The 23262-nt window shown below is 40.5% G+C and overlaps 1 protein-coding gene across 2 annotated transcripts in view; it reads right to left on the reverse strand.

Moving 5' to 3' along the window:
• ALDH7A1 (aldehyde dehydrogenase 7 family member A1) overlaps positions 1-23262 on the reverse strand; it is a 37337-nt gene that overhangs the window by 2778 nt on the left and 11297 nt on the right. For both annotated transcript variants that reach the window (XR_006269048.1, XM_043465938.1), the window contains exons 6-17: positions 22196-22328; positions 19918-19962; positions 16846-16923; positions 14263-14360; positions 11661-11702; positions 9533-9627; positions 7647-7731; positions 6603-6709; positions 4158-4274; positions 2850-2947; positions 2552-2625; positions 1181-1256 (exon numbers count right to left, since the gene is read on the reverse strand). Coding sequence is in view for 1 of the 2 variants with exons in the window: in XM_043465938.1 (XP_043321873.1) it covers positions 1181-1256; positions 2552-2625; positions 2850-2947; positions 4158-4274; positions 6603-6709; positions 7647-7731; positions 9533-9627; positions 11661-11702; positions 14263-14360; positions 16846-16923; positions 19918-19962; positions 22196-22328 (1048 nt within the window). In the remaining variant the exon portion in view is untranslated. The remainder of the gene's footprint in view (positions 1-1180; positions 1257-2551; positions 2626-2849; positions 2948-4157; positions 4275-6602; positions 6710-7646; positions 7732-9532; positions 9628-11660; positions 11703-14262; positions 14361-16845; positions 16924-19917; positions 19963-22195; positions 22329-23262) is intronic.

Consider the following 23262-nt stretch of genomic DNA (forward strand, 5'->3'; position numbering starts at 1 on the left):
TAAGGAACTATAATAATTTAGAAAATAAAAGGTTCCCTTTTAACCATCTGGCTTTACTCCTGACACAGAGTGTCCCCGTTAAATGGCTTCCAAAAAGGCTGCAGCTCTTAATACATGCTTGGTCCCCTAGATCCCATGTACACAAGACAAATATAAGGAACAAGACTGTCTTCAACAAAAGGGAATCAGGCAAAGAGCGTGCGTATGTCTGAGACTAAACAAGCCATAGCCAAAGCACCTCAGAAACTCCTGACATACCTTCAAAAATTTGCTAAGAACAGATCTTAAGCATGCATGCACACACACACACATACAATGCTCTGATGCAATTAAGGATGTGCTAACTTGACTGTGGGAATCTTTTCACAATGTAGGCATATGTAAATCATCATGTTATACTTTTTAAATATATTGTGATTTTGTCAATAATATACCTCAGAAAAGCTGGAGGGGAAAAAAAAAATTCCTGACCTACATGAAGTTGCTGGAGAACCCCCGACCTGCTCCTCCTGAGGTTTTAGAGCCAGTAAGCAGCAGCAAATGAGACCAAGACAGTGTCCTGGCTCCTCACCCGCGCTCCTCTAACACCTAACACCGCACGGGCCTTCCATACCATCTTATTGCACTTGGATAAAGCGATTTCTATTTAAAGGAGAGGGAAAATAGAAAACAAGTAAAAAGTCCTAATCGAAATCTCCCAGCAACATGTTCCCTCACCAGCTACCCTTGTGCTGGGTGAACCTGCTTCTACTTTTAAGGCTTATGTTCGCTACTCCCAGAGAGCAGGATCCGCCCCCCACTCACTAGCCAGGCCTGCAGGCAGCCTGCCCAGCTCCATTCCTTCTACCCTGGTAGACTGCAGGGGTGGGTTGACTGCACCCAATGAAAAAACTCAAAGGACAGCCTCTTCCACTTTATCCTGCTGGCTGACACCAAGTGTTTTGCTACGGTGCTGTCCCTAGACAGAAACCACTGGTTCCACAGTCAGGCGCTGGGCACTCTCCCAAGACAGTTAGGAAAATAATAGTACCAAGTGGATGATCAGGGAGGGGAGAGCTGTGGAACGTTAGAAACACAAAATGAAGAGAAATTACACGAACACAGAGCAGAAAGCAGAAATGTGTAGGAGCATGTTCCAGAGGCTGTAAGGCCAAACCGCTTCCCCAAAGCCTTCTCTTACCAAGTAGATCTTCTCATGTACTGCTTCCAGGCGTCACTGCCCGACTCCCTGCCCCCGCCAGTGTGTTTCTCCCCTCCTAGAGAAGTGCACAAATAGCTCGTGACTCTATGCATAGCATATATTGTATGTGTGTGTATACATATAGCAGCGCCTCTGTGGGCTCCCACTTAGTACCATGGAAATGAAGGCACCAGGGGACCAGAGCTACCTGACCAGTTACTTCACCTGTGGCCAGAGTAGCTCCTTTGCAAATAAATACATAAAAGACAGAGACCAAAATAAACACAAAAAAGGGAACTACTTTGGAAAATAAAGTTAAAGGAACTAACAAAAAATAGAAATATCAAGCAGCAGAAGGAAACCTTAAAAAAACCTTACCATTAGACCAAGGTGTTAAGAGTAGAAACCTCTAGACAAGGGAAATATAATTTATTTTCCCATTGATGCTTATCTGTATATAATTTTCTAAAATGTTCATAAACTGATCTTGTAATAAAATGTTCAAATGTTATCTTAATATTTTAAAAGAGATTATAAAAAGATAATGATTCCACAAAACAAGAAAAGGTTACACTTAAAAGTATGCTATCAAAGTACACTTAATATTGTTTTTTGTAAGAGAAAAAACTTGAGAGAAGGATTAGAAGAAAAGTTTGAAGAAATCTCTCAAAAAGACTAATGAGATAAAGGGAAAAAAAAAAACAAAATTAGATATCTAATTCTTCAAGAGATAACATTCAAATAATAGGAGTTCTAGAAATTAAAACAGAAAAAAATCAAAGGGAAAAAACCTCAAACACCACCAAAACAAAATAAAACTATCAAAAACTTTCCACAACTAAAATCTGTGAGTTCCAATGCTAAGGCCAATTACTAGCCCACTGACTGTGCAACAAGAATTTTACCAAGATCTCCACTGAAGCATATTACTGAAGCATTTCAGAACATCAGACATAAATAATAGACCCCAAACTTTTGAAATGAGGGGAAAGATCAGAAATCAAAGTGGACTGGGCTTTTCAACTACAGTAATGGAAACCAGAAGACAAGTAATTTATAACTTCAAAGTCTGAGAAAAGCTACAATCTGTGCAGAAAATACACAGCAGATCTGTTTACAATGCCGCTAGCATCTGGGAATTTACAGGCTAACCAGTTCCCCATATGGTCTCACTGGGCCAACAATGTAGTTTATGTTTATTACCTGTTTTCCTTCTGAGAGTCTGAAATGTGGGGGGCACGTTAGGCCTTGCATGCCTGTGTGACCAACTCCTAATAAAAGCTTTGGATACCAAGTCTCTATGCTTCCCTGGCAGACAATGTTTCACACAAGTTGTCCAGCATGGTAAAGGAAAAAGCATTCTCTACATACCAAATGCACCTCCAATCTCAGCCCCACTCGTCGGAATGTTGACGTTTACAATGCCACAATCTGATCCTTTTGGTCTGCGTATATAAAAAGGGAGGCACAGTGAAAGCAAAATATAGGGAAGTTTAAAATATATATATATATACAAAAATGAATAAATAAATAAGCCAAACAAAACTTCTAAGATTCTCAATGCTGAAAAACAGATTTTCACCTATGATGGCTTCATTTTCTTTTTTGTAAAGTCGATTCACCACACAAATCAGACTTATATTCATTTTAAAAATAGACAAAGTTATACCCAAGCCAGCGAAAGATTCTGCCCATATCCTTGGTAAAGATGCTACTTGAAAGTCCCTGTTTGACTTCATTATTCCACGCAAAGACCTCATCTTCATTCTAAAAGGACAAACATTGGAAGCTGTTAGATGATACAGCGTCAGGTCCAATCACTAATGGTAAACTCATTCCATAAAATGTACCAGGATAATCGTAGGGGAACTAAGGAGTCAACATCTTCCTAATACAGTGCTTTGTGGGATCTTCCCCTCAAATGAACTTTGAGAAAAACATATAATGGGACGTGCTTGGCTGTCCAGTGGCTAAGACTCAGAGCTCCCAACTCTGGGGATCTGGGTTCCATCCCTCATCAGGGAACTAGATCCCATATGCTGCAACTAAGAGTTTCCATACAAAGACCCAGCAAAGCCAAATAAATAAATATTAAAACACACACACACACACAAGTACATTCTTCCATGTCAGGCCACTACATACAAGATCTATTATTTACTAAGCCCTTACTACATGCAACACAAACACACTGACATTGAACATGCATTTATATATTTAATTCTCAGCCAATGACGCAGGCTCAATGTTATCCCAAATTTACAGATTAGGCAAGAGGGGTTAAATGATATGCTCAGGAACTCAAACACGTAGACACATGACAAAACATGACATTACAATTTATAGTCACATTATGTGGAGCAAAAATAGACAGTTTAAAGCAAGATTTTAATTCATGCAATCACATCATTGCAACAAGGTATGTCTCATTACCCTTTAACTGTTAATCACAGTAGCCAAGCCTCGATTCAATCTCTAAGCTTCTGCTGGCAGAGTAGGGCCTGTTGCACGTGAGGAAGGAGACCCTCTAGACACCTACATCTGCTGAAACCTCTGCAGCCTGTCCTCTGATACAGGTTGTAGCTGTACATTTCTACCTTCTCATTTTGTCCACTGATATTGAGCACTCAGACTATCAAACTACCTGGTCCCTTTTGTGCACAAGATGGTTGCATAGCGTACACAGCTCAGAATCAGGTGATACAGACAATGTGGGCCACATTCTCCACCAATTTCAACATTGGCCCTTGGCTTGTCTCAATTCCCCTGGCATCTAGCTTAACATGCTTTATTGCTTAAAGTGTTCAGATCATCCTATTTTGTCCTTAACTTTCAAATCTCTACTAATCAGAGTCATTTTATAAAACCTCCCCAAAAGGCTAACTGAGTGAAATTTAATATGCCTTTATTTTCTCCTGGTTTTCTCATTTGTTTCAACATTAAACTAGAGAAAAGAGAGAAGGAATCCACATTTTACCTTGAATTTAAAGACATAAAGAATCGGGGCAAAAGTCTCTGTGTGTACAATGGATGCATCATGGTCAAGACCTGTCACAATTGTCGGTTCTACGTAATTTCCAGGGCGATCCATAACCTGTAGCAGAAGAAGGAAATAAAATCAAGAACATTTATTTTTGATTCTTTGGTTCAGAGGATACCATCTTTGCCTATACTTTAAGGGTTTTTTTTTTTTTTTTTAATGGACCATTTTTAAAGTCTTTATTGAATTTGTCACATTATTGCTTCTGTTCTATGTTTCGGTTTTTTGAGGGGGCGTGTGGGGTCTCAGCTCCCCAACCAGGGATTGAACCCACACCCCCTGCGTTGGAATGTGAAGTCTTAACCACTGGACCGCCAGGGAAGTCCCATGCCTATACTTTTGGGGAAAAAAAAATTATCATTTATAAGTGAATTATTTCTCCAAAATAACTTCCCATCATGAATGAAAATTTCTCTGCCACCTATTGGTTCTAACTTTAGTTGGTCAGAAAAAGAAAAGAAAAAAGGGTCAAGGACAGAGAGCTGGGCTATGCATCATGACCAAGTTACAGTGAAAAAATGTGGCTATAGGTGGCTATTTTAAACTACACATAATTTTTAAAGAGGTAATCTATAGCCATCCTGTTACAACGTACCCCACCCCCCACCACCTTCCCAATTCTTACATTGAAGCCTTAAACCTCACCTTCTCCACTGTGACTAAATTTGAAGACAGGACCTTCAGGCAGGCAAAGTTAAAAGAGGTCATGAGGGTGAGGCCCTTATCAGATAGAACTAATTCCTCATAAGAAGAGACACCAAGGACCTCCTCTCTCCAGACAGACCATGTGAAGACGCTGAGAGAAGTGGCCACCTGCAAGCCAGAGGCCTCATCAGAAAGAACCAAACTCGCCAGCACCTCAAATTTGGACTCAGCCTCCAGAACTGAGAGACAATAAACGTGTTGCTTAAGCCACCCAGTCTGTGATGCTTTGTTACGGCAGCCCTAGCAAGCTAACACACAGTAACACAGAAACCTAAAGCTCCAAGGACATACTGTAGACACCCTCCTGAGCTCCACGTAACCCAATTGCTAGTTCATCTCCACATAACTTCTATAAAATATTCTGATGCCGGCAGCAAGCTGCTTGGCCAGTGGTCGGTTCTTCAGTGTGCCTGTACAATTCTGCCCACACCTTCTGAGCTGTATGTTTACTCAGCGTCACCTGTATTTACTCCCAGTTCCATATGCAGCAGCTATATTTGTTACTGTAATCCTATACCGCATTGTGTACCTTAAGTAAATATTACCCGAGGGGGGGGGAGTTACTTCTAAAAAGATTAAGTTATATGCTTAAAAAAACTCAAGGTAAATAAGTAACAAAAGTACAAATATGCATATACATCTCTATCAGGTGAAATGTAGGTGTGTCAGTGTTAAGAGAAGGAGTCTGCCCTCAGAGTGCTTTGCGAGAGACTCAGTTCACTGTGATTTTTAAAGAACTGAAAATACATTGCAGATAATAAATGATATTTATAGCTCATTCAAGGATGAAGACAAATTTCTATCGTACATGAAAAAAATGCCTTGGATCTACATCTCAAGAATCAAACAAATAGAGTGTGAACTGAAATTCATATTTTACAGCAAGACAAGAAAAATTTAACCATCAAAAGCTTTCTTTGCCCTATGGCCTCCTCTCTCCCCTCTACTGTGCATTGTGTATCTGTATTATGCATCCACCAAACCTCCCCATAAGCAGAAATACCTGCTCAACCATAAAGAGCAAACATTCTCCTAGCACTGATAAGACAATTCCTAAAATATAACACTCCTTCATTAGCTTGTAAGGAGCCACGATGACATCTCTCTAGACTGTGTAAACTGTCATTTAATATACAGCCCTGTTTAAAGTACTTTTATAACTGCCTTGACTTTCTAACAGGCAGAACGGTTCTCAAAGCTTTCCAAGATGCTGTTCCTGGGTTATAATCCTCAACTTGGCTCAAATAAAATTTTCCATTTCTTTCTTAAACCAACTAATTAATTTTCCATTGACAACAGTAATATGTGTCAAATTAAAATGCTTGCAGTGTGTATTTTTTTGATTCTCCACCTTAAATGACTTAAAAATCACTACTAAATGTGGATTTAAACTGCACTGAATACAGTCTTCCCCTGTACCATGAAAAAGAGGTCTTCATCTCCCTTCCATACAAATTGCCAGGCACTCAATGCAAAGATAACCTTGGCTCTGAGTTATGTCTTTTCAGAAATGTTCCATGTGTGTTACATTGTTATTCTTTCAAATATGTACTTACTTCCCTGTTACAAAAGGATTGCAGAAAAGAAAGCTGGTAGTGAGGGATACCTCATCAAGTTACCCAGAGCCTACTTGTGTGCAAAAGGAAAAGAAAAGTCCTGATCTCAAGTGGTCATTACCTTGCCACCATAGACAACGGTGCCACCTTCTTTCTTTGCTTCTTCCACTGCTCCAAGAAACATGCTTACTGCCTGTTTGGTGTGGAGTGGCCCATAGAGAACGTTAGCTGGAGAGAAAAAAAGACTGCTTCATTTCACCTTAAAAGGCATCATTTTATTATTTCTAACAGCTATCCCATTGAGCAGACCAATCCCTTAATATATTACTTTGCCTTAGAACAGGAGGTTTCAGCAACCTTTCTCTGCAAAGAGCCAGACAGTAACTATTTAATGTTTGGTGTGACATATGTGGTCTCTGCCATGACTACTCAACTCCACCAATGCAGTGCAAAAGCAGCCACAGAAGATACGCAAAAAAGCAGGTATGACTGAGTGCTCATAAGCTTTCTATAGAGAAACACGAAGGGTCAAATCTAGGCAAAGAGCTATCAATTCATCAGGGCACTGCAGTCAAAATATAGGCTCTGCTTACTCATTACAAGGTGACTATTCTCTAAGAACTTCATAGGCCCAGCAGTCGTGAACAAGTTAAGGGTGCACAGGGGGTCGGGGGGGCAATGAGGTCAGACCATGCAAGACTATAAACTTGCTAAAACGGGGCTCCAAAGGCATCGAAGTTAAAGTCCAAAAGCAATGACTGTGTTAAGCAAGAGAGTGAACTATCTAATTACATTTTTTAAATTGCTTTGGTTATGATGGAAGGCAGAAATGGAAGCAGAGAAGTCAGGTAGGTGCCTCTCGCTACCTTGCCAGAGGGAAGATGGTGCTAACTCCAAAGAGGGAAATGGAAAAGGAGAAGCTCATCAAACTCACCCCACCTCAAGATCATATCCCAAGCTCATCCACCAGCTCACATGAAACACTCAGATCCTAACTTGGAGCAGACTTGTCACCCTAACTGCCCAATAATAACCTGCTTCATAGTCCCTTGGGCCTCTCAGGAAAGGGAAAAAATATATATATATATATCTAAGTAGAAAACCAGGAACTCTTATTAACACCAGCAGTTAAAAAGAAAATCTCTGAAATCAACCAGATACTCACAGTCCCAAGGGTTCCCAACACGGATCTGTGCGTAGGCCTTTTTAAGTCTATTGACAACTTCATCATGGATGCTTTCATGTAAGAACTAAATGAAGAAACATTCAAGGGATTAGGAAATATAAATGCACTATTAATAGTATATATAAATAGTACAAATAAATGCACAAAATTGCTAACAATGTACAATTTTCTTTTTTTCCTGCAGCCTTTTTTTTTTTTCGGCTGCATCGTGAAGCTGTGGGATCTTAGTTCCCTGGCCAGGGATTGAACCCATGCCCTCAGCAGTGAAATCTCAGAGTCCTAACCATTAGACTGTCAGGGAATTCTTCCAATTTTTCTTAACATTACTGATTTATACAGGTGACCCTGGAACAACATGGGTCTGAACTGCTCAAGTCCCCCTGTATAAACATATTTTTCTAGAATAAATGCTACAGGACTACATGGTTCACAGTTGGTTGAAACAGAGGGCCAATGATAAATCATCAGAGGTGTGTAGTACCAGAGTGGATTTTTCTAAAGACTACTACTCTCCCTATAGAAACTGATTTGGGTTATGACCAATAGTATCCTTTAATATTTGACACTTAATAGAAAGCATAGCTATGCATATTTGCTCCAGGACACAAAGGAAAAACAAAAGTTAACCAAATAAAGAAATGCTTGACATTTACATCATTTCATAGTTTGTCATGTAATTAAGATTGTAATATTTTGGAGTATGCCTGTTTCCTTCTAAGCTTTAATGTAATAAATGCCTAAGGTGAACAAATTTAATAAATTGTAAATACTTTATGAACATTGTAGCTTAAATGTTTTTAAGAACTTCAACTGATTAATGTAAAAACCAAGAAAAGATTGATATTCATCCATTGTAAAATACAGGAAGAGTGAAAATGAGAAGTCATAGCAAAAGTAAAGATTCAATTTCCCTATTTTCTTATCTTATTCTAACTAATTTAGATTGTGCTAATCTTATAAAGAATTTGTTCACATTCACTGTGGGTGAGAGGAAAAACCCAAAGCTAATTCCTCCATAATTTGATTTTTCTTTTTAATGACAGGAGGAAAACTCAACAATAATTATTTTTAAAAAGGCAAAGGTAGCCAAATTTTCTGCCTAATCAAAACTTGTTTGGCACAAGTTTCCAGTAGCACAACTCATGAAAATCAAGGTTGTATCCCAGAAAAAAACATTTTAAAATCCAGTCCAAAACTAAGGGTGGATATTAAACTTCCCAAGCCCCAAACACTGAAGGGAAACCACTCTCATCATATTCACTTAATATGTACATGCTCTATACACTATGTGTACAGACTTAGACATTTCTAAAGAGAGGATACACATACATTTACTTTCCAGAAAATTATGTCACATCAAGTCAAATCCAAGACTTGACTTACAGGCCCAAATCTTTTAATTTTTAAAATATTTTACAACTTAAAATGTCTTTATAAAAAAGCCAAAATTGTCTTTCTTTTAGCAAACAGGTTCAAATTTTTCAAATGTTTTGTTGTTGTTGTTGTTGGGGCTGTAAGTCGTGTCCGACTCTTTGCGACCCCATAGGGTGTTTAGATTGTTTTATTCTCTAAGTGACATGGGATTCTGTCCACACTGTTAGGTGCAGGATTGAAAGCAGGTCTAATCTCCCAAGTCCGACTCCAGTGAGGGCTGGACCACATCCAGCTTGGGGCAGAGCTAAGGCAGGGACCCTGGCTGACCAGCAGAATGCGCCATGAGCCCAGAACAGAGTAGGAGAGTCAAACTGTGTTCAGAAACTGCAGGTTTCTGGTAGCCCTTCTGTCACACTTCCTGGATGGTACAGTGTGTTAGAAAATGGCAAAGGAAAAGCAGGACAGTCTCACACGCCCGTGCAGACACTCACCAGGCGCCTCGCGGTGGTACACCTCTGGCCGGCTGTCCCCACGGCTGCAAAGAGAGCCGAGGGGACGACTAAGCTGAGGTCCGCATCCTCAAAAGCTTAGGGAAACAAAACACACCCATCAGTGTCGTGAAGGAGGCAGACAAGGTACTTGACGCTAAATGGTGTAAGATGATGCCTTTAGAAAGCGCATCATCAGAAGAGTGGGAGCGGGGTTCAGGATGGGGAACACATGTAAATCCATGGCTGATTCATGTCAATGTATGGCAAAAACCACTACAATACTGTGAAGTAATTAGCCTCCAACTAATAAAAATAAATGAAAAAAAAAAAAAGTGCAAGAAGAGAACATCACAACAATTTCTGTAAGATGAGCAGGTTCACGCCGCAGAGGCAACTCCTCTCCCAGGGAAAATGATACGAGAATAGAGCAATGAGCTTATCCTCTTCCGACTTGCTTTATCTTTCACCTCTCGGGAGTTTCTGGTGCTGACTAAGCCTTGTCTGCACCCATGTGATCTCTTCTATAAGACCCCGTCGTCTTTGTCAGTTTTACTTGCCTCCACTCTCAACCCCACAGCCGATTACAATGGCAGCTTCCCTGGACCAGAGAGCCCATTGGGACCCTTCTGATTTATTACCACCATCCAACCAAGCTCTCTAACAATATCGACACCCTCACCTGCATCAGTCCATTCCCTTAAATGCCACTTGTTCCCCCCTCTACAGAAGTTTTTTCAAATCTCTCAAACCCCTCGTGCCCTTTACTCCCGCACCAGATGACCTCACCCTGCACTTGCAGAAAATCTTGAAGGGATCACACACCAAGCCCTTTCCTGCTTCCTCTGCAACTCTGAAGAGATCAACGCAAAATCACCTCCAGATTCCTCTCCCCCTTTGTCTATATTCCTTCCTCCTACTCTTCTGCCCTCTGGAGAAAAAACTAGCATCATCTTTACAAGATTAACCCTTCCAGTGATACACTGTATTACTTATAACTCCTTCCTTTCCACCCCTTCCATAAACTTACAGTCCCAATTGCCTTTTACATCCTCAATTTTCCCCTGTCCAGTCTAAATAGCCTTCTAACGTGATGGTTAAGAAGGCAGTTTGTACAACCAAACAGACCAAGGTTCTTATCCATCCCCACCCCTTTTTTAGTTGTGTTATTTTACCTTTTTAAGCCTCAGTTTCCTCATGCATAAAATGGAATACTATTTTCTGGGGGTACTAATGGATGATAGGAAGGAGTTTTAGAAAGAGAGCTGTGCTCTGGGGTCTGATTGCCAGGATAGAAATGCTGACTCTGTCACTTTAGGCACATATTATTTTAAGCCTAAGTGTAACCTTCAAATGAGATTAATAAAGGTGGGATTATTGTGGGGATTAAATGACATATGGCATATGAAACAGCTTATCACAATACTTGTCAAATGCCTAGTGATCTATAAATGCTAATTGTATTTTTTAATCAGCTCCCTTTTACAAAATTAGAAGTTCACCCAGAACAAATCCTTCATCACACACTTTTTCTATTCCTGGTGTCCCCCACAAACACAAAAGCATTAAACACGATAATGATAGCAATGTATAATTAGGAAGTTTTTTATCATAAAATTCATGATTCTATGAAGTCTCAACCCACTGATATTCATTATATTATCCAGAAGTTATGCTGGTGGACTATTTCCTCTTGTGTCAAACAAGTGAAAAAGAGAATTAAATAATCTCTAAGACTACAGCTAAATGATAAAATACCTTAAGGAAGTGTTCCTTCCCAATATAAAAGCACTCAATATTCCACTGAAGACACACTAGTATTTCTGGAAACAGATCATATAAGAGTGACTTATTTATTCTAGAGAAACATGTGGCCAGTTTTTAAAAAAAAAAAAAATAGGAGAACAAGAAACATGCCTCATTAGAAAGCCTCACACACAGGTTCTAAGCCCCAGGTTAACATTTTCCAAACAGGAACACACTGTGTTCTGCCTCGTAAGGAAAAGTTCCCACGCACGGGACTTAGATCTCAAACAACACACAACAGATGAGTTCTCACACGAGTTCTACACATTCAGGATGACTACTGAAGATATGCCGACCAGAAAACAAACAAAAAAGGCAGCCTTACCTATAATGGCATTGTTTCCTCCAAGTTCTAATAAACTTCTACCTTTAAAAATATACAAACACAAATTAATGCCTATTTCAGTTTATTGCACACACCTGCAAACCACAGCCTATCCCATTTGTTTTACTTTCAGATTTAAAATTCAGATTTCAGATTTAGCATGAGCATAAATCAGTTGTACCTTAAGGAAAAGAAAAAAGAATGAACATTGCATTAATGTCAAGATGACTGATTTTAATAACTGTATGATGGTTATATGACAGAAAGTCCTTGTTCTTAGGAAATACACAAACATATTTAAAGGAATACAATGTCTTCTTTCTCAAAAGGTTCAAAAACAATATACTCTCCCTGTATATGCCTTTTTATGTGTGTATGTGTGTGTGTGCTGCTGAAGAGAAAGTGATTTTAAAAATGGGGCAAGTGACTGGTAAAACTTGTTAAAGAGTATATAGGATTCTTTGTGTTAGTCTTGGAATTTCTCTAAGCTTGAAATTATATCCCCTTAAACTCCAAACAGTTAGTGTAGAATGGTACAGTCACTGAGGAAAATTATATGACAATTTGACAATTTCCCAAAAACTTAAACACAGTACTACCATAAGATCTAACAATTCCACTCTGGTTACTTAACCATAAGAAGTAAACAGGGACCTGAGTAGTATTTGCAACAGCACTTTTCACAATAGCTAAAAGGTAGAATCAACCCAAGTATCTACCGACAAATGCATAGATAAACAGTGGTATATCCATACAATGGAATATTATTCAGTCTCAAAAAGGAAGTTCTGACACATGCTACAACAGGGGTAAACCTTGAAGATACTATGCTAAGTGAAATAACTGAGACACAGAAAGACATCTACTGTATGATTCTACTTCTAAGAGGAGGTTCTTAGAATAGTCAAGTCTGAGGCAGAAAACAAAATGCTTGTTTCCAAGGCCAGGAGAAGGAAGAAATGGGGAGTTGGTTTTTAATGGGTAGAGAGTTGGGAAGACAGAAAAAGTTCTGGAAATGGATGATGGTGACAGTTTCACAATAATATAAGTACAAATGTACTTAATGCAACTGAATTGTACAGTTTAAAAAAAATTATATATATAAATCAAATATTAAGTTTTGTTATTTATATATATATATATATACACACACACACACACACACACACACACATATATATTACCATAATAAAAAAGTTTAAAAATTATGTGCTCATTATAGAAAATTATTTGGAAAAAAAAAGCAAAAAAGAATCAAATAAGCCAAAGGTATGGCACAAATTACCATGAAATCTCTCCTCATAATTTGATACAGTGCTTTCCAATCTCTTTCTTATACATCTATATTCAGTTGAGATCATAATAATTTTGCTTTATTTCCTTAATAAAAACCTATACCTTTTCTCTAAATTATTAAAGAGTTTTTTTAATAAACACCACAATATAGCATTCCATCACAATGATATAAGCCAATTTTATTTAACTTCTCTAGTGTTGAATATACTGGTTATTGATTACCTACCTCTCGATTACCTGCTTAGGTCAGGGCCAAAGGGTATGGATATTAGAGTTCCTGATGCACAATGCCCGGTTACATGCCAGGAGGGTATACAGGAGGCTATGTACACCATTCTCATTGTACACTCCTGAGCACTGAGACTTGAGATGTGCCTGCCTCAACTTAGAGCTGTGGTTACTACTGATCTTTTATATATATATTTACTTTTTCTTAACTGCACTTCAAAATCAGCTTCTAAGTAAGTAACTTGTAATTACTTGTGATGTTAGGAGCATATGTGAAACAGGAGAATATGTTCTCACCTCCACGACTCTGAAACAGTTAAGCATCAAATGGATTTTTATTTTTAAAGATTTTTTTTTTAATTAATTTATTTTTGGCTCTCTTGGGTCTTGCTTGCCACACAGGCTTTTCTCTAGTTACAGATGGAGGGGGCTACTCTCTAGTGTGTGGGCTTCTCATTGAGGTGGCTTCTTTTGTTGCAGAACACGGGGCTCTTGGGCCTGTAGGCTTCAGTAGTTGTGGCTTCTGGGCTCAAGAGCACCAGGTCAATAGTTGCGCACAGCTTAGCTGCTTCAAGGCACATAGGATCTTCCTGGATCAGGGATCAAACACATGAGACCTGCAGTGGCAGGTAGATTCTTTACCACTGAGCCACCAGGAAAGCCTAAGCATCAAGCGGATATTAAATTACATGGGGATGGGGCCGTCATTACCAAAAGCCACCGAGCACTACATCATTAATGAGAGAAGAACAGACACAAGTCTTCTACACCTCATTCACTCTAGGTCCTGTACTCTGAATAGTCCTGTTTAAATCGTGAGTTTTTTTTACTTGCTAAACTGGTCTGATACAGATTAATAAATACATTTGATATGATTCTACTACAGTCAGTTAGGGAGGGAATGACATCCTTTTCCAAATTATGGATATATATCTGCTGGTAATATTAACCCACCATTAACTGTATCTTTTCTTTTACTTGGACAGTCAGTCAAATAATCCATGGAAAAAAAACAATATTTAGATTGCACATCCATAGTTGAGGGTATTAAAATGCTCAGTATGAAGCCAACACTTACCAAACCTCTCCTGTACCATAAGGGCCACCTGTTTTCCCACCTGCGTGCTCCCAGTGAAGGACAACAGGTCCACTCTCTCATCCTTGGCCATAGCTGTGCTGCAGGGGAATAGACACGGTCACCCAAGCAGAGAAACCCAGCAACAGGGGCATCTGACAGTGACTAATCCGATCTGGGAGCTCTCCATAAACAGAAATCACTTCAAGGATGCTGTTAAGGAAGATATTCCTTCTTGTACTGATGCGCGACTGGACATTTCAATGGTAGCATTTCCTTGATGAGCATCTCAGCTATTTTGAAGTCTCTTAATTAAAAGTTTAGGGACTTCCCTGGTGGTCCAGTGGTTAAGGCTCCATGCTCCCAATGCAGGGTGCATGGGTTCAATCCCTGGTCAGGGAACCAAGATCCCGCATGCCGCGTGGCTTGACCAAAAACAAATGAACTCTTCAAAATAAAAGAATTTTAAAAATCTTTGAAAAAGAATTAAAAGTGCAAAGACTGTAGGGAAATATCCTAATCATCCCTCATGGAAGCTGACTTAGAAAGTCTGTGCTAGGATCTCCAGTTTCTAAGGGAGGTAGACCAGACACTGTCAATCTGAACCTCCTTACTTATAGATTAGTGCTTCAAAGGGTGTGGTGTGTGCCAAGCAAGACAGACACAGGTTCAGACCAATGCAGGGCTGGAAACGCTTGATGCCGGTGTGCCTGCGGGCTTCCCCAGGTCAGTCCAGCATACATGGGCACTGACACTCACGGGGGACGTGCACACACTCCTGTCATCATCTGAGCTACACCAAGGCCAGCTTGCAGGACTGCACGTCCTGAGGACAAGAACAGAGTAGGTCAAAGGGTAGACATGTTTTAATGTCATGTTTTACTGGAAATAGAACTGCCATATGACCCAGCAATCCCACTCCTGGACATACACACCGAGGAAACCAGATATGAAAGAGACACGTGCACCCCGGTGTTCATCGCAGCACTGTTTATAATAGCCAGGACATGGAAGCAACCTAGATGCCCATCAGCAGACGAATGGATAAGGAAGCTGCGGTACATATACACCATGGAATATTACTCAGCCATTAAAAAGAATTCATTTGAATGAGTTCTAATGATGTGGATGAAACTGGAGCCCATTATACAGAGTGAAGTAAGCCAGAAAGAAAAACATCAATGCAGTATACTAACGCATATATATGGAATTCAGAAAGATGGTAACGATAACCCTATATACAAGACAGAAAAAGAGACACAGATGTACAGAACAGACTTTTGGACTCTATGGGAGAAGGCGAGGGTGGGATGATCTGAGAGAACAGCATTGAAACATGTATATTATCAAGTGTAAAACAGATCGCCAGTCCAGGTTGGATGCATGAGACAAGTGCTCGGGGCTGGTGCACTGGGATGACCCAGAGGGATGGGATGGGGAGGGAGGTGGGAGGGGGGATCGGGATGGGGAACACATGTAAATCCATGGCTGATTCATGTCAATGTATGGCAAAAACCACTTACAATATTGTAAAGTAATTAGCCTCCAACTAATAAAAATAATTGGAAAAAAAAAATGTCATGTCACTATATGCACTCTTTATATGGGAATTGTATTTTCTAAATAGAATTTCTAAAATGTTCTCCCTTATCTTAAAAAAAAAAAAAGCCTTTACTACTCCTTTTTGAGACTGCCCATTAAGTACAAGTATAATAGAGACAAGAGTAAGACTTTTACCATACCAGGAAGGGTTCTAAGACCTGACTCCTAGGAAACGTCAACTAAGAAAAAGTCCAGGCCAGTAGAACCAGTTTTTACCATGGTTCAGAGAAAGTATAGTCCATTTCAGCTGAAAAAGAGGCTGTGACATTCTGCCAAGTGAAAGAAGCCAAACACAAAGGCAATGTGTTGTATGATTCCATTTATAAGAAACATCCCAGACAGGCAAATACAGAGACAGGAAGTACAAGAGGGGCTGCCAGGGGAGAGGGAAGGAAGTGACTGCTGTGGGTGTCAGGTTCTTTTGAGGCGAGGGTAACGAAAATGTTCTGGAACAAGGTAACGAGGATGGCTGTAGGGCACTGTGACTATTCTAAAAACCACTGGATTGTATATTTTTAAAGAGAGAACTTTATGGCATGTGAATTACACGGCAACTTCTGAAAAACAGTAAATCAGAAGTTGGGTCTCCAGGGTTCCCTTCTTTGGTCACAGAGGAATTCAGAAAATAGGCTACGTGTCCTTGGTGGGGATGAGACACCAGGGCACAGCTCCACAGTTCTGCTTGTAGGTGAGCACATTGATAAATCAAGCGTCAGGAAACCACAGGCTGCACGCTGGCGCAGTGATGTGCAACACAAACGCCTTACAATAGCAGCTCTGGGCGATGAAAAACATAAGTCTCACTCACCCTCCAACAGCTACATATGAATGAAGTAAAGCCCAGTGAGATCCGTAACAGTAAAGATTTCAAAACGCCACTCTCACTTCCTCCACTATACTGGGTTTTGAAATTCTAGTAGAGATGATTCTAGGTGATCATCCCAGGTCCTTCAGCAGAAAGACACTCTGGGCCTGCTGGCTTACCCGATATCCGCTCCACCGCAAGTCAAGGAACAAATTGCACCAGGCAGCTTGTTGTCCTCCAGAACTTTGGCTATTATCCTAGAAAAGAAAAGGCAATTCTAAGGAAGGGACCGATTTAATTTCTTACCGTATTTGGAAAAATAATAAATTCCAACCACTTGGCTTTCCCTTTTCAACTTTCTCTCCCATCCCTCAAATATCTAGGCCTAGATTTCTCCTCAGATACTAGAGGAGGTTTTCAAACACTTAAACGCAGAACTTTTTTTTTTTTCCCCTAAAAGAAACTTCAGAAGAAGACAGGCAAAATACATAAAAGACCTAAAGCATTGGTCAGGAAGTTCAAGTGATCACTGTTCTCAAATATTTTCTGCCCAACTATGAAGACATCAAGGTTCAAAGTGGTAAACTGACTGCAGGGCTTTTTTGGGGCAGGTGGGGGAGCCCTTTCTCACCAAAAATCCATTAAAATAATGTTAAAGAAATAAAAAGGGATATATGGAATAAAACCCAGAAAGATGAAGAAAATGAAGGATAGGTTCCATTAGCCATGAGAGGTTTTGCCGCATCTCTTCCAACCAGAGCCAGCTAGAGAATGGTAAAGGATGAGAAGAGGAAAAGGTTCCCCAAACCAAGAGGGGATGTGGAGGAAACAGCAGAGGGCGTAGGACCTGCCTGCAGAACCCCAAAGAAGTTCAGCACTAGTGTCCGCCAACCTCTTAGTCAGGAAATAGCGCCCCACCCACCAGACTAAAGTAAGGTGGACAAGCAGTCTTTTCTTAGTCTGCTGCTTACAACTTAGGCTGTTAAGAGTCAAAATGAGACATACAGTTCAATGCTATTTAAATCTGATTTTAAGTTGTAAAATATGGCTCCAGTAATTCCGATTTCTCTGAAACACGGTTCTTTCGTTGATTTTGAGCTTCCTGAGGAGCAGGTGCCTCAATGGGGCAAAAATTCTTTTGATCCACCACCCCAAGCTACTGGCTACTTTCTACCTGAAATTTCACAAAGATCTAAATCCTATACCCACTTCCATAAAAAAGATACCATTATCATACCCAAGTAAATTCTCCAATTGGCCCCCAAAATATCCTTTACAGCTGTTTTCTTTCCTCCACCCATCAAGGATCACACACTATAGTTGTCATGTCTGAGACCAAGGATCAGGTTATATAATTCTCTCCAGGGACTCAGGGTGTATCTACTGTCTGCACAAGCAGCTGATTGCACCTGAAGGGTAGGCATTTTGCCTTGCACCTGTGGGTAAAAGTTAATCAAACCCTCTTTCCCTAACTCATGAGAATCTGACCTTGGGTTAACTCCTCAGTTTTGTTCCTCAGCTTACCTGATAAACGCCAATGTCAACAATGCTATCTAGACAACATGGCTCATGGTAAAAGCAACCCCTGACTGATCGCCCCCATCTAAACTGGAATGATGACCCGAGAACTACGACTGGAACCTCATGCTTTTGCTCTTCTCTGAGTGCAGTGGCTTCTGTAACTACACGTCCCTTGTGAGTGGCTGAAAGCCACGCATACAAGAATTGTTACAAGACTTTCTGGTTTCTGTGAGGCGTTGAGCTTCTAAGCCAAGGTAACCCCTATCCAGTGTAGATCTCAGCTCCTCTGCCCCAAATAAACTGATCCAGAAACAATAAACGAAGAGAAATACCTGTACCTGATGCTATCCTCCCAGAAAACTATGTTCCTGTCCTATATGCTTCTGAACAGACAGGTACAATATGTAGTCATCTTCTGAGTCTGAACAGCAGCTGAATTTAAAAACTCCCAGTGAAAAAAAATAAAAATAAAAACTCCCAGTGGATAATATGATACCTTTGGTTAACTCCAGCACAATATATCATCATTTAACTTACTGTCTTCTATCACAAAAATCAGATGATATTCTCAATTATCTAAAAAAAAAAAAAATCCACCATGTTCCTATGTGAAAACCGCAAACCTTTCAAAGGTTTAACCAAATAAATATTTAAAAGCACAAAGAATAACTTTATGTTTTAGAATACCAAAGCAATAACTGAGAACATAAAAATAATAATTTAATCAGCTATTTTATAACAAGTGGCAAGTCAGTTTACCATGTTCATATTAACTGTTTGCTTTTTTTAAAGGATTATTTTTAAAAATTGCCTAGGGGAATCTCACCATTTTTTTTTTTTTTTTTGGAATCTCACCATTTTTATGTGTTTTGTATATGGGTTCTTTTTAATATTTAATTTGAACCCTTGCCTTGAAAGACATTGTTTCCTCAATATCACACATTCCTTTCAATACTGACACACACTACTCTTAGTCGACTTTTTGCTTCCTAAGCCAGTGTTCCTAAATGATCTTCTAACATTAAGTACCCTCTTATGAATAGACTCCATCACAAGCTCTCTGCCAATAATTCTCAGAGAATGCAGGCCATGCAAACAATGTATCATCAAGGGCCCATCATCACCCTACACAGAAAGCCATTTTCCTCTACATGTTCTTTAATTCTGGAATGACAAATTAGTAACATTGATTTTTTGACTTAACTAGTGTTATCATGTTTCCAAAGAAGAATAAATAAAACAGTAATTTTTAACCAAAAGATGAAATACATTTTAGACAGTGTCAGAAGAATCAGTTGAATGGTGTAACACTTTCTTTGTTTGCTAACGTCTATTAAACAAGAGCAATAAAAGTATCGGCCTGAGTAGAAATTAAGACCATTAACATGCTGCATAGTTATAGCATATAGCCCCTAAATTGCAAAACTATTTCTTCTCCACTGGATTTGTTTTTATTTTGCAAGTGACAAAAAGAAATGTTATAAGAGTTCAAGTTCAACATTTATATCAGTATCTGGCATGTTTCCCATGACTTAAATGACATGGCCCTGAAAAGGATCTGTAAACTACATAACGATATAAAAATGTTATCACAATCAAAGAATAGAGTTTATCCAGATTCTATGCTAAAATAAATATGACACTTTCATGTCAGATTAAAAATTCAGTGCGTATCAATCACCCTTTAAGATTCTCCCAGACCCAAGAAAAAGAAAGCCACACATACTTACTTTGTGACAGCTACACTAATGAGGGAAGTTGTAGGCGCTCCTTTCCTTGTAAGAGTAAAAAATAAAAACAAAAAAGCAGCTTAATTGGGTGAAAATCATAAATACCTTTTATTTTTAAGCAGAAGCAACAGTCTTTGTGGGAAAAAAGTTCTTAGTAAACAACAGAGCCTAATTACTGAAAGAGAAATCAATCCTTCAGCTTGGTGCCTCTGGGGCTGAAGGGACTATAAAACTTTCATTAAGTATAAAAATGGCACTGAGCCGTTCTGAACCTGCTTGCAGCACTGATCACAGGAACTTTACATTAACCTCTGTCTATTGTGGAAACTGAGTCAAACAGAGATCAATCAACAGCAACTTTCAATGGAAGACTCGGGGGGCTGAGGAAAACCATACTCCTTGCCTAACATGATGCCGAATCATTAATCCAACTATGCCTTGCTTATATAGCCTTTGACTACCTTCAATTGAGAACAATACCAAGATCAGTACATGTTAGTGGGAAGACACAAAATGGACAAAGACAATTCTCCTGGTTTTCCTGATTTAAGTTCCTCCATTGAACACGAAAGCTAAAAGCAAGCAACTGTTTTATCATCTATAAATACTGACATTTCCCCAGCTAACTTTTACTATCGCATATTTCACAGCGATGTAACATTTAATGCAGCCATGGGAATACTGGCCAAGTGCCTCAGAATCACTTGGGAATTCACTATCAAATTTTTATGGAATTAAAAAAGAATTGTGTTTCCAAAAGAAGGTTGTGCCTTATCACAAGCTCTCTTTTCCCTCCTACTTGTTCATTTAGTTTTCTTCTGCTTGTGAAATGTAGCGTAATGAAGACTATATCTGGTGTTCAGTTTGGTTAGTTCAGTCATGTACGACTCTTGGCCACCCCATGGACTGCAGCCTGCCAGGTTACCCTGTCCATCACCAACTCTTGGAGCTTCTCAGGGATCTGGCTCCCAGTTTCTGGCACACCCAGGATCAACAACCTCAGAACTGTCTGAATGATAGAAGGGCCTTTGTTATGCTACTGAGGTAACTGGTGCCCCTCCCCACAAGATAGCTTCAGGATGGGGGGGTGGTGTTGAGAAAGATCAACCGTGGGGTGGGAAGGAGGAAGACTTGAGTTCGGTCACGTGTACAATGATTTACCCAATCGTGCCAATGTCATAAAAACCCCATAAGAGTTCCCGACGCCAAAGCTCAGTGGAGCCTCCTGGCTGTGAAAGTGACATGTCCTGACCTCACAGGCAGAGGGCAGGGACGCTCTGTGTTTGAAACCCTTCTAAACCATGCCCTAAATGTATCCTTTACAATCAAAGTGCAACTGCTGAATACTGCACTTTCTTGAGTTCTCTGGACCATTCTCATGAGTTACTCAAACCAGGGTGTGCTGTGCTTAGTCACTGAGTCCCGTCCAGCTCTTTGCAACCCCACGGACTGCGGCCTGCCAGGCCCCTATGTCCACAGGGATTCTCCAGGCAAGAATGCTGGAGTGGGTTGCCATGCCCTCCTCCAGGGCATTTTCCCAACCCTTCCAATGTCTCCCGCATTGGAGGCAGATTCGTTACCATCTGGGCACCAGGGAAGCTCTACTGGAACCAGTGATAACCTCCAATCCTGTAGACAGCCAATGAGACCTGCAGATGTCCTGAGGACTGGGAACATCTGCAGCTAGCATCTTAAGGAGGAGGAGTCTTATAAAAGACTGAGCCCTTAAACAGGTGGGGGCTTCCCTGCTGGCTCAGAGGTTAAAGCATCTGCCTGCAATGCAGGAGACCCAGGTTCAATCCCTGGGTCAGGAAGATCCCCTGGAGAAGAAAATGGTAACCCACTCCAGTATTCTTGCCTGGAGAACCCCATGGATGGAAGAGCCTGGTGGGCTACAGTCTACAGGGTCGCAAAGAGTTGGACATGACTGAGCGACTTCACTCCCTCACTCACTCACTCAAACAGGTGGAGTCTGATACTGAGTCCAAGTAATTAATGTCAAAATTGAATTACAGTATACTTGCTTGGGGTAGAAATAACTAGAAGGAAGATGGTATAAGGTTGTGTCAAAAAGTTAAGTGGAAAAATATAAATTTTACCAATGGTAAAATATGTAAATAACTAAAACCCAGCATTTCACAACTAGCAGGTGTCACTTGCAATGTTAACGGAAAGAGTAGTAGAAAACATTTCAATACATTTGCAATACTTTCAGTAGTACCTGAAAATGGAGACTTCTACCATCAAACTACTGGATAGGAAAAAGAGCCGTTCTTACCAAAGGCAAGCATTCCCACAGATCATGGCAATGGCGTTGTTCCAGCCGTACACGGCCACAGGAAAGTTGAACGCAGTGATGACCCCAACCAGGCCTACAGGATTCCACTGTTCAATGAGAGCATGGCCAGGTCCTGAGGACAAAGAAGGCATGGAACATGCTTAAACACATTAATTACAAGCCTGTCGAGGTCACAAGAACAAAGTCTGCAATCTTTCACTTTCAGAACAAAATGCACCAGAGCACGTGGGGACTACAGACGCTTTGTAGCAGATCACCTAACTCAGCTGGTGGACACGGTACATTCACCAGCATACAACAAACGCTGTTAGTACCAGACTGTCTTATAAACCATGAGGATCTCCATCAAGCCTCTACTCCTCGAAGGAACTCTGTGTGGATCAGGGCCGTGCCAGTCCCATCTGGGAGACGAGGAAACTTCAGAGAGTAAACGAGACGTGTCCTCGGTGATGTGATCGCCAAGGGCAGGGCACGACCACGACCCAGGAGTCACGACTCTCAGGGCTGTGTTCCTGACGCTGCCGGATGAAGCCCTCAGCTCATCTCTCTAAATTCAGGACAAAGTGACTCACGTACAGGGCGGGGAAGTTTTAATAATTACATAACGTTGAATGAATTAACTGTACACATCTTTACACACCTATAGGAGGAAAACTGAAAATATAAATTAAAACAGTTGTATCTCATAGACAAACTTAAGTCACCATAACCCCACAAGCTGTTGTTCAGTCGCTCAGTCGTGCCTGACTCTTTGCTGCAGCACCCCAGGCTTCCCTGTCCTTCACCATCCCCCGCAGTTTGCTCAAACTCATAACCACTGAGGTGGTGATGCCATCCGACCACCTCACCCCACAAGAGCCTTATTTTAATCAAAGGCAGCTGAAGCAGTGAAGAACCAGAGCGAGGAATGCAAAGGTTCATGAAACGTGGCTAAAGGCAGGAGGAAGGCCGCCCTCCCAGCCATCGACCTCTCTGGCCATGCTCACCCTGCCAGCGAGAACAGGGACCCCACCTCTTGCCCCACCGCACTCCCAGGCTCCCCCTTA

The sequence above is a fragment of the Cervus canadensis genome, chromosome 4 (genome assembly GCF_019320065.1).
Source record: "Cervus canadensis isolate Bull #8, Minnesota chromosome 4, ASM1932006v1, whole genome shotgun sequence".
In the NCBI taxonomy this organism is placed as follows: Eukaryota; Metazoa; Chordata; class Mammalia; order Artiodactyla; family Cervidae; genus Cervus; species Cervus canadensis.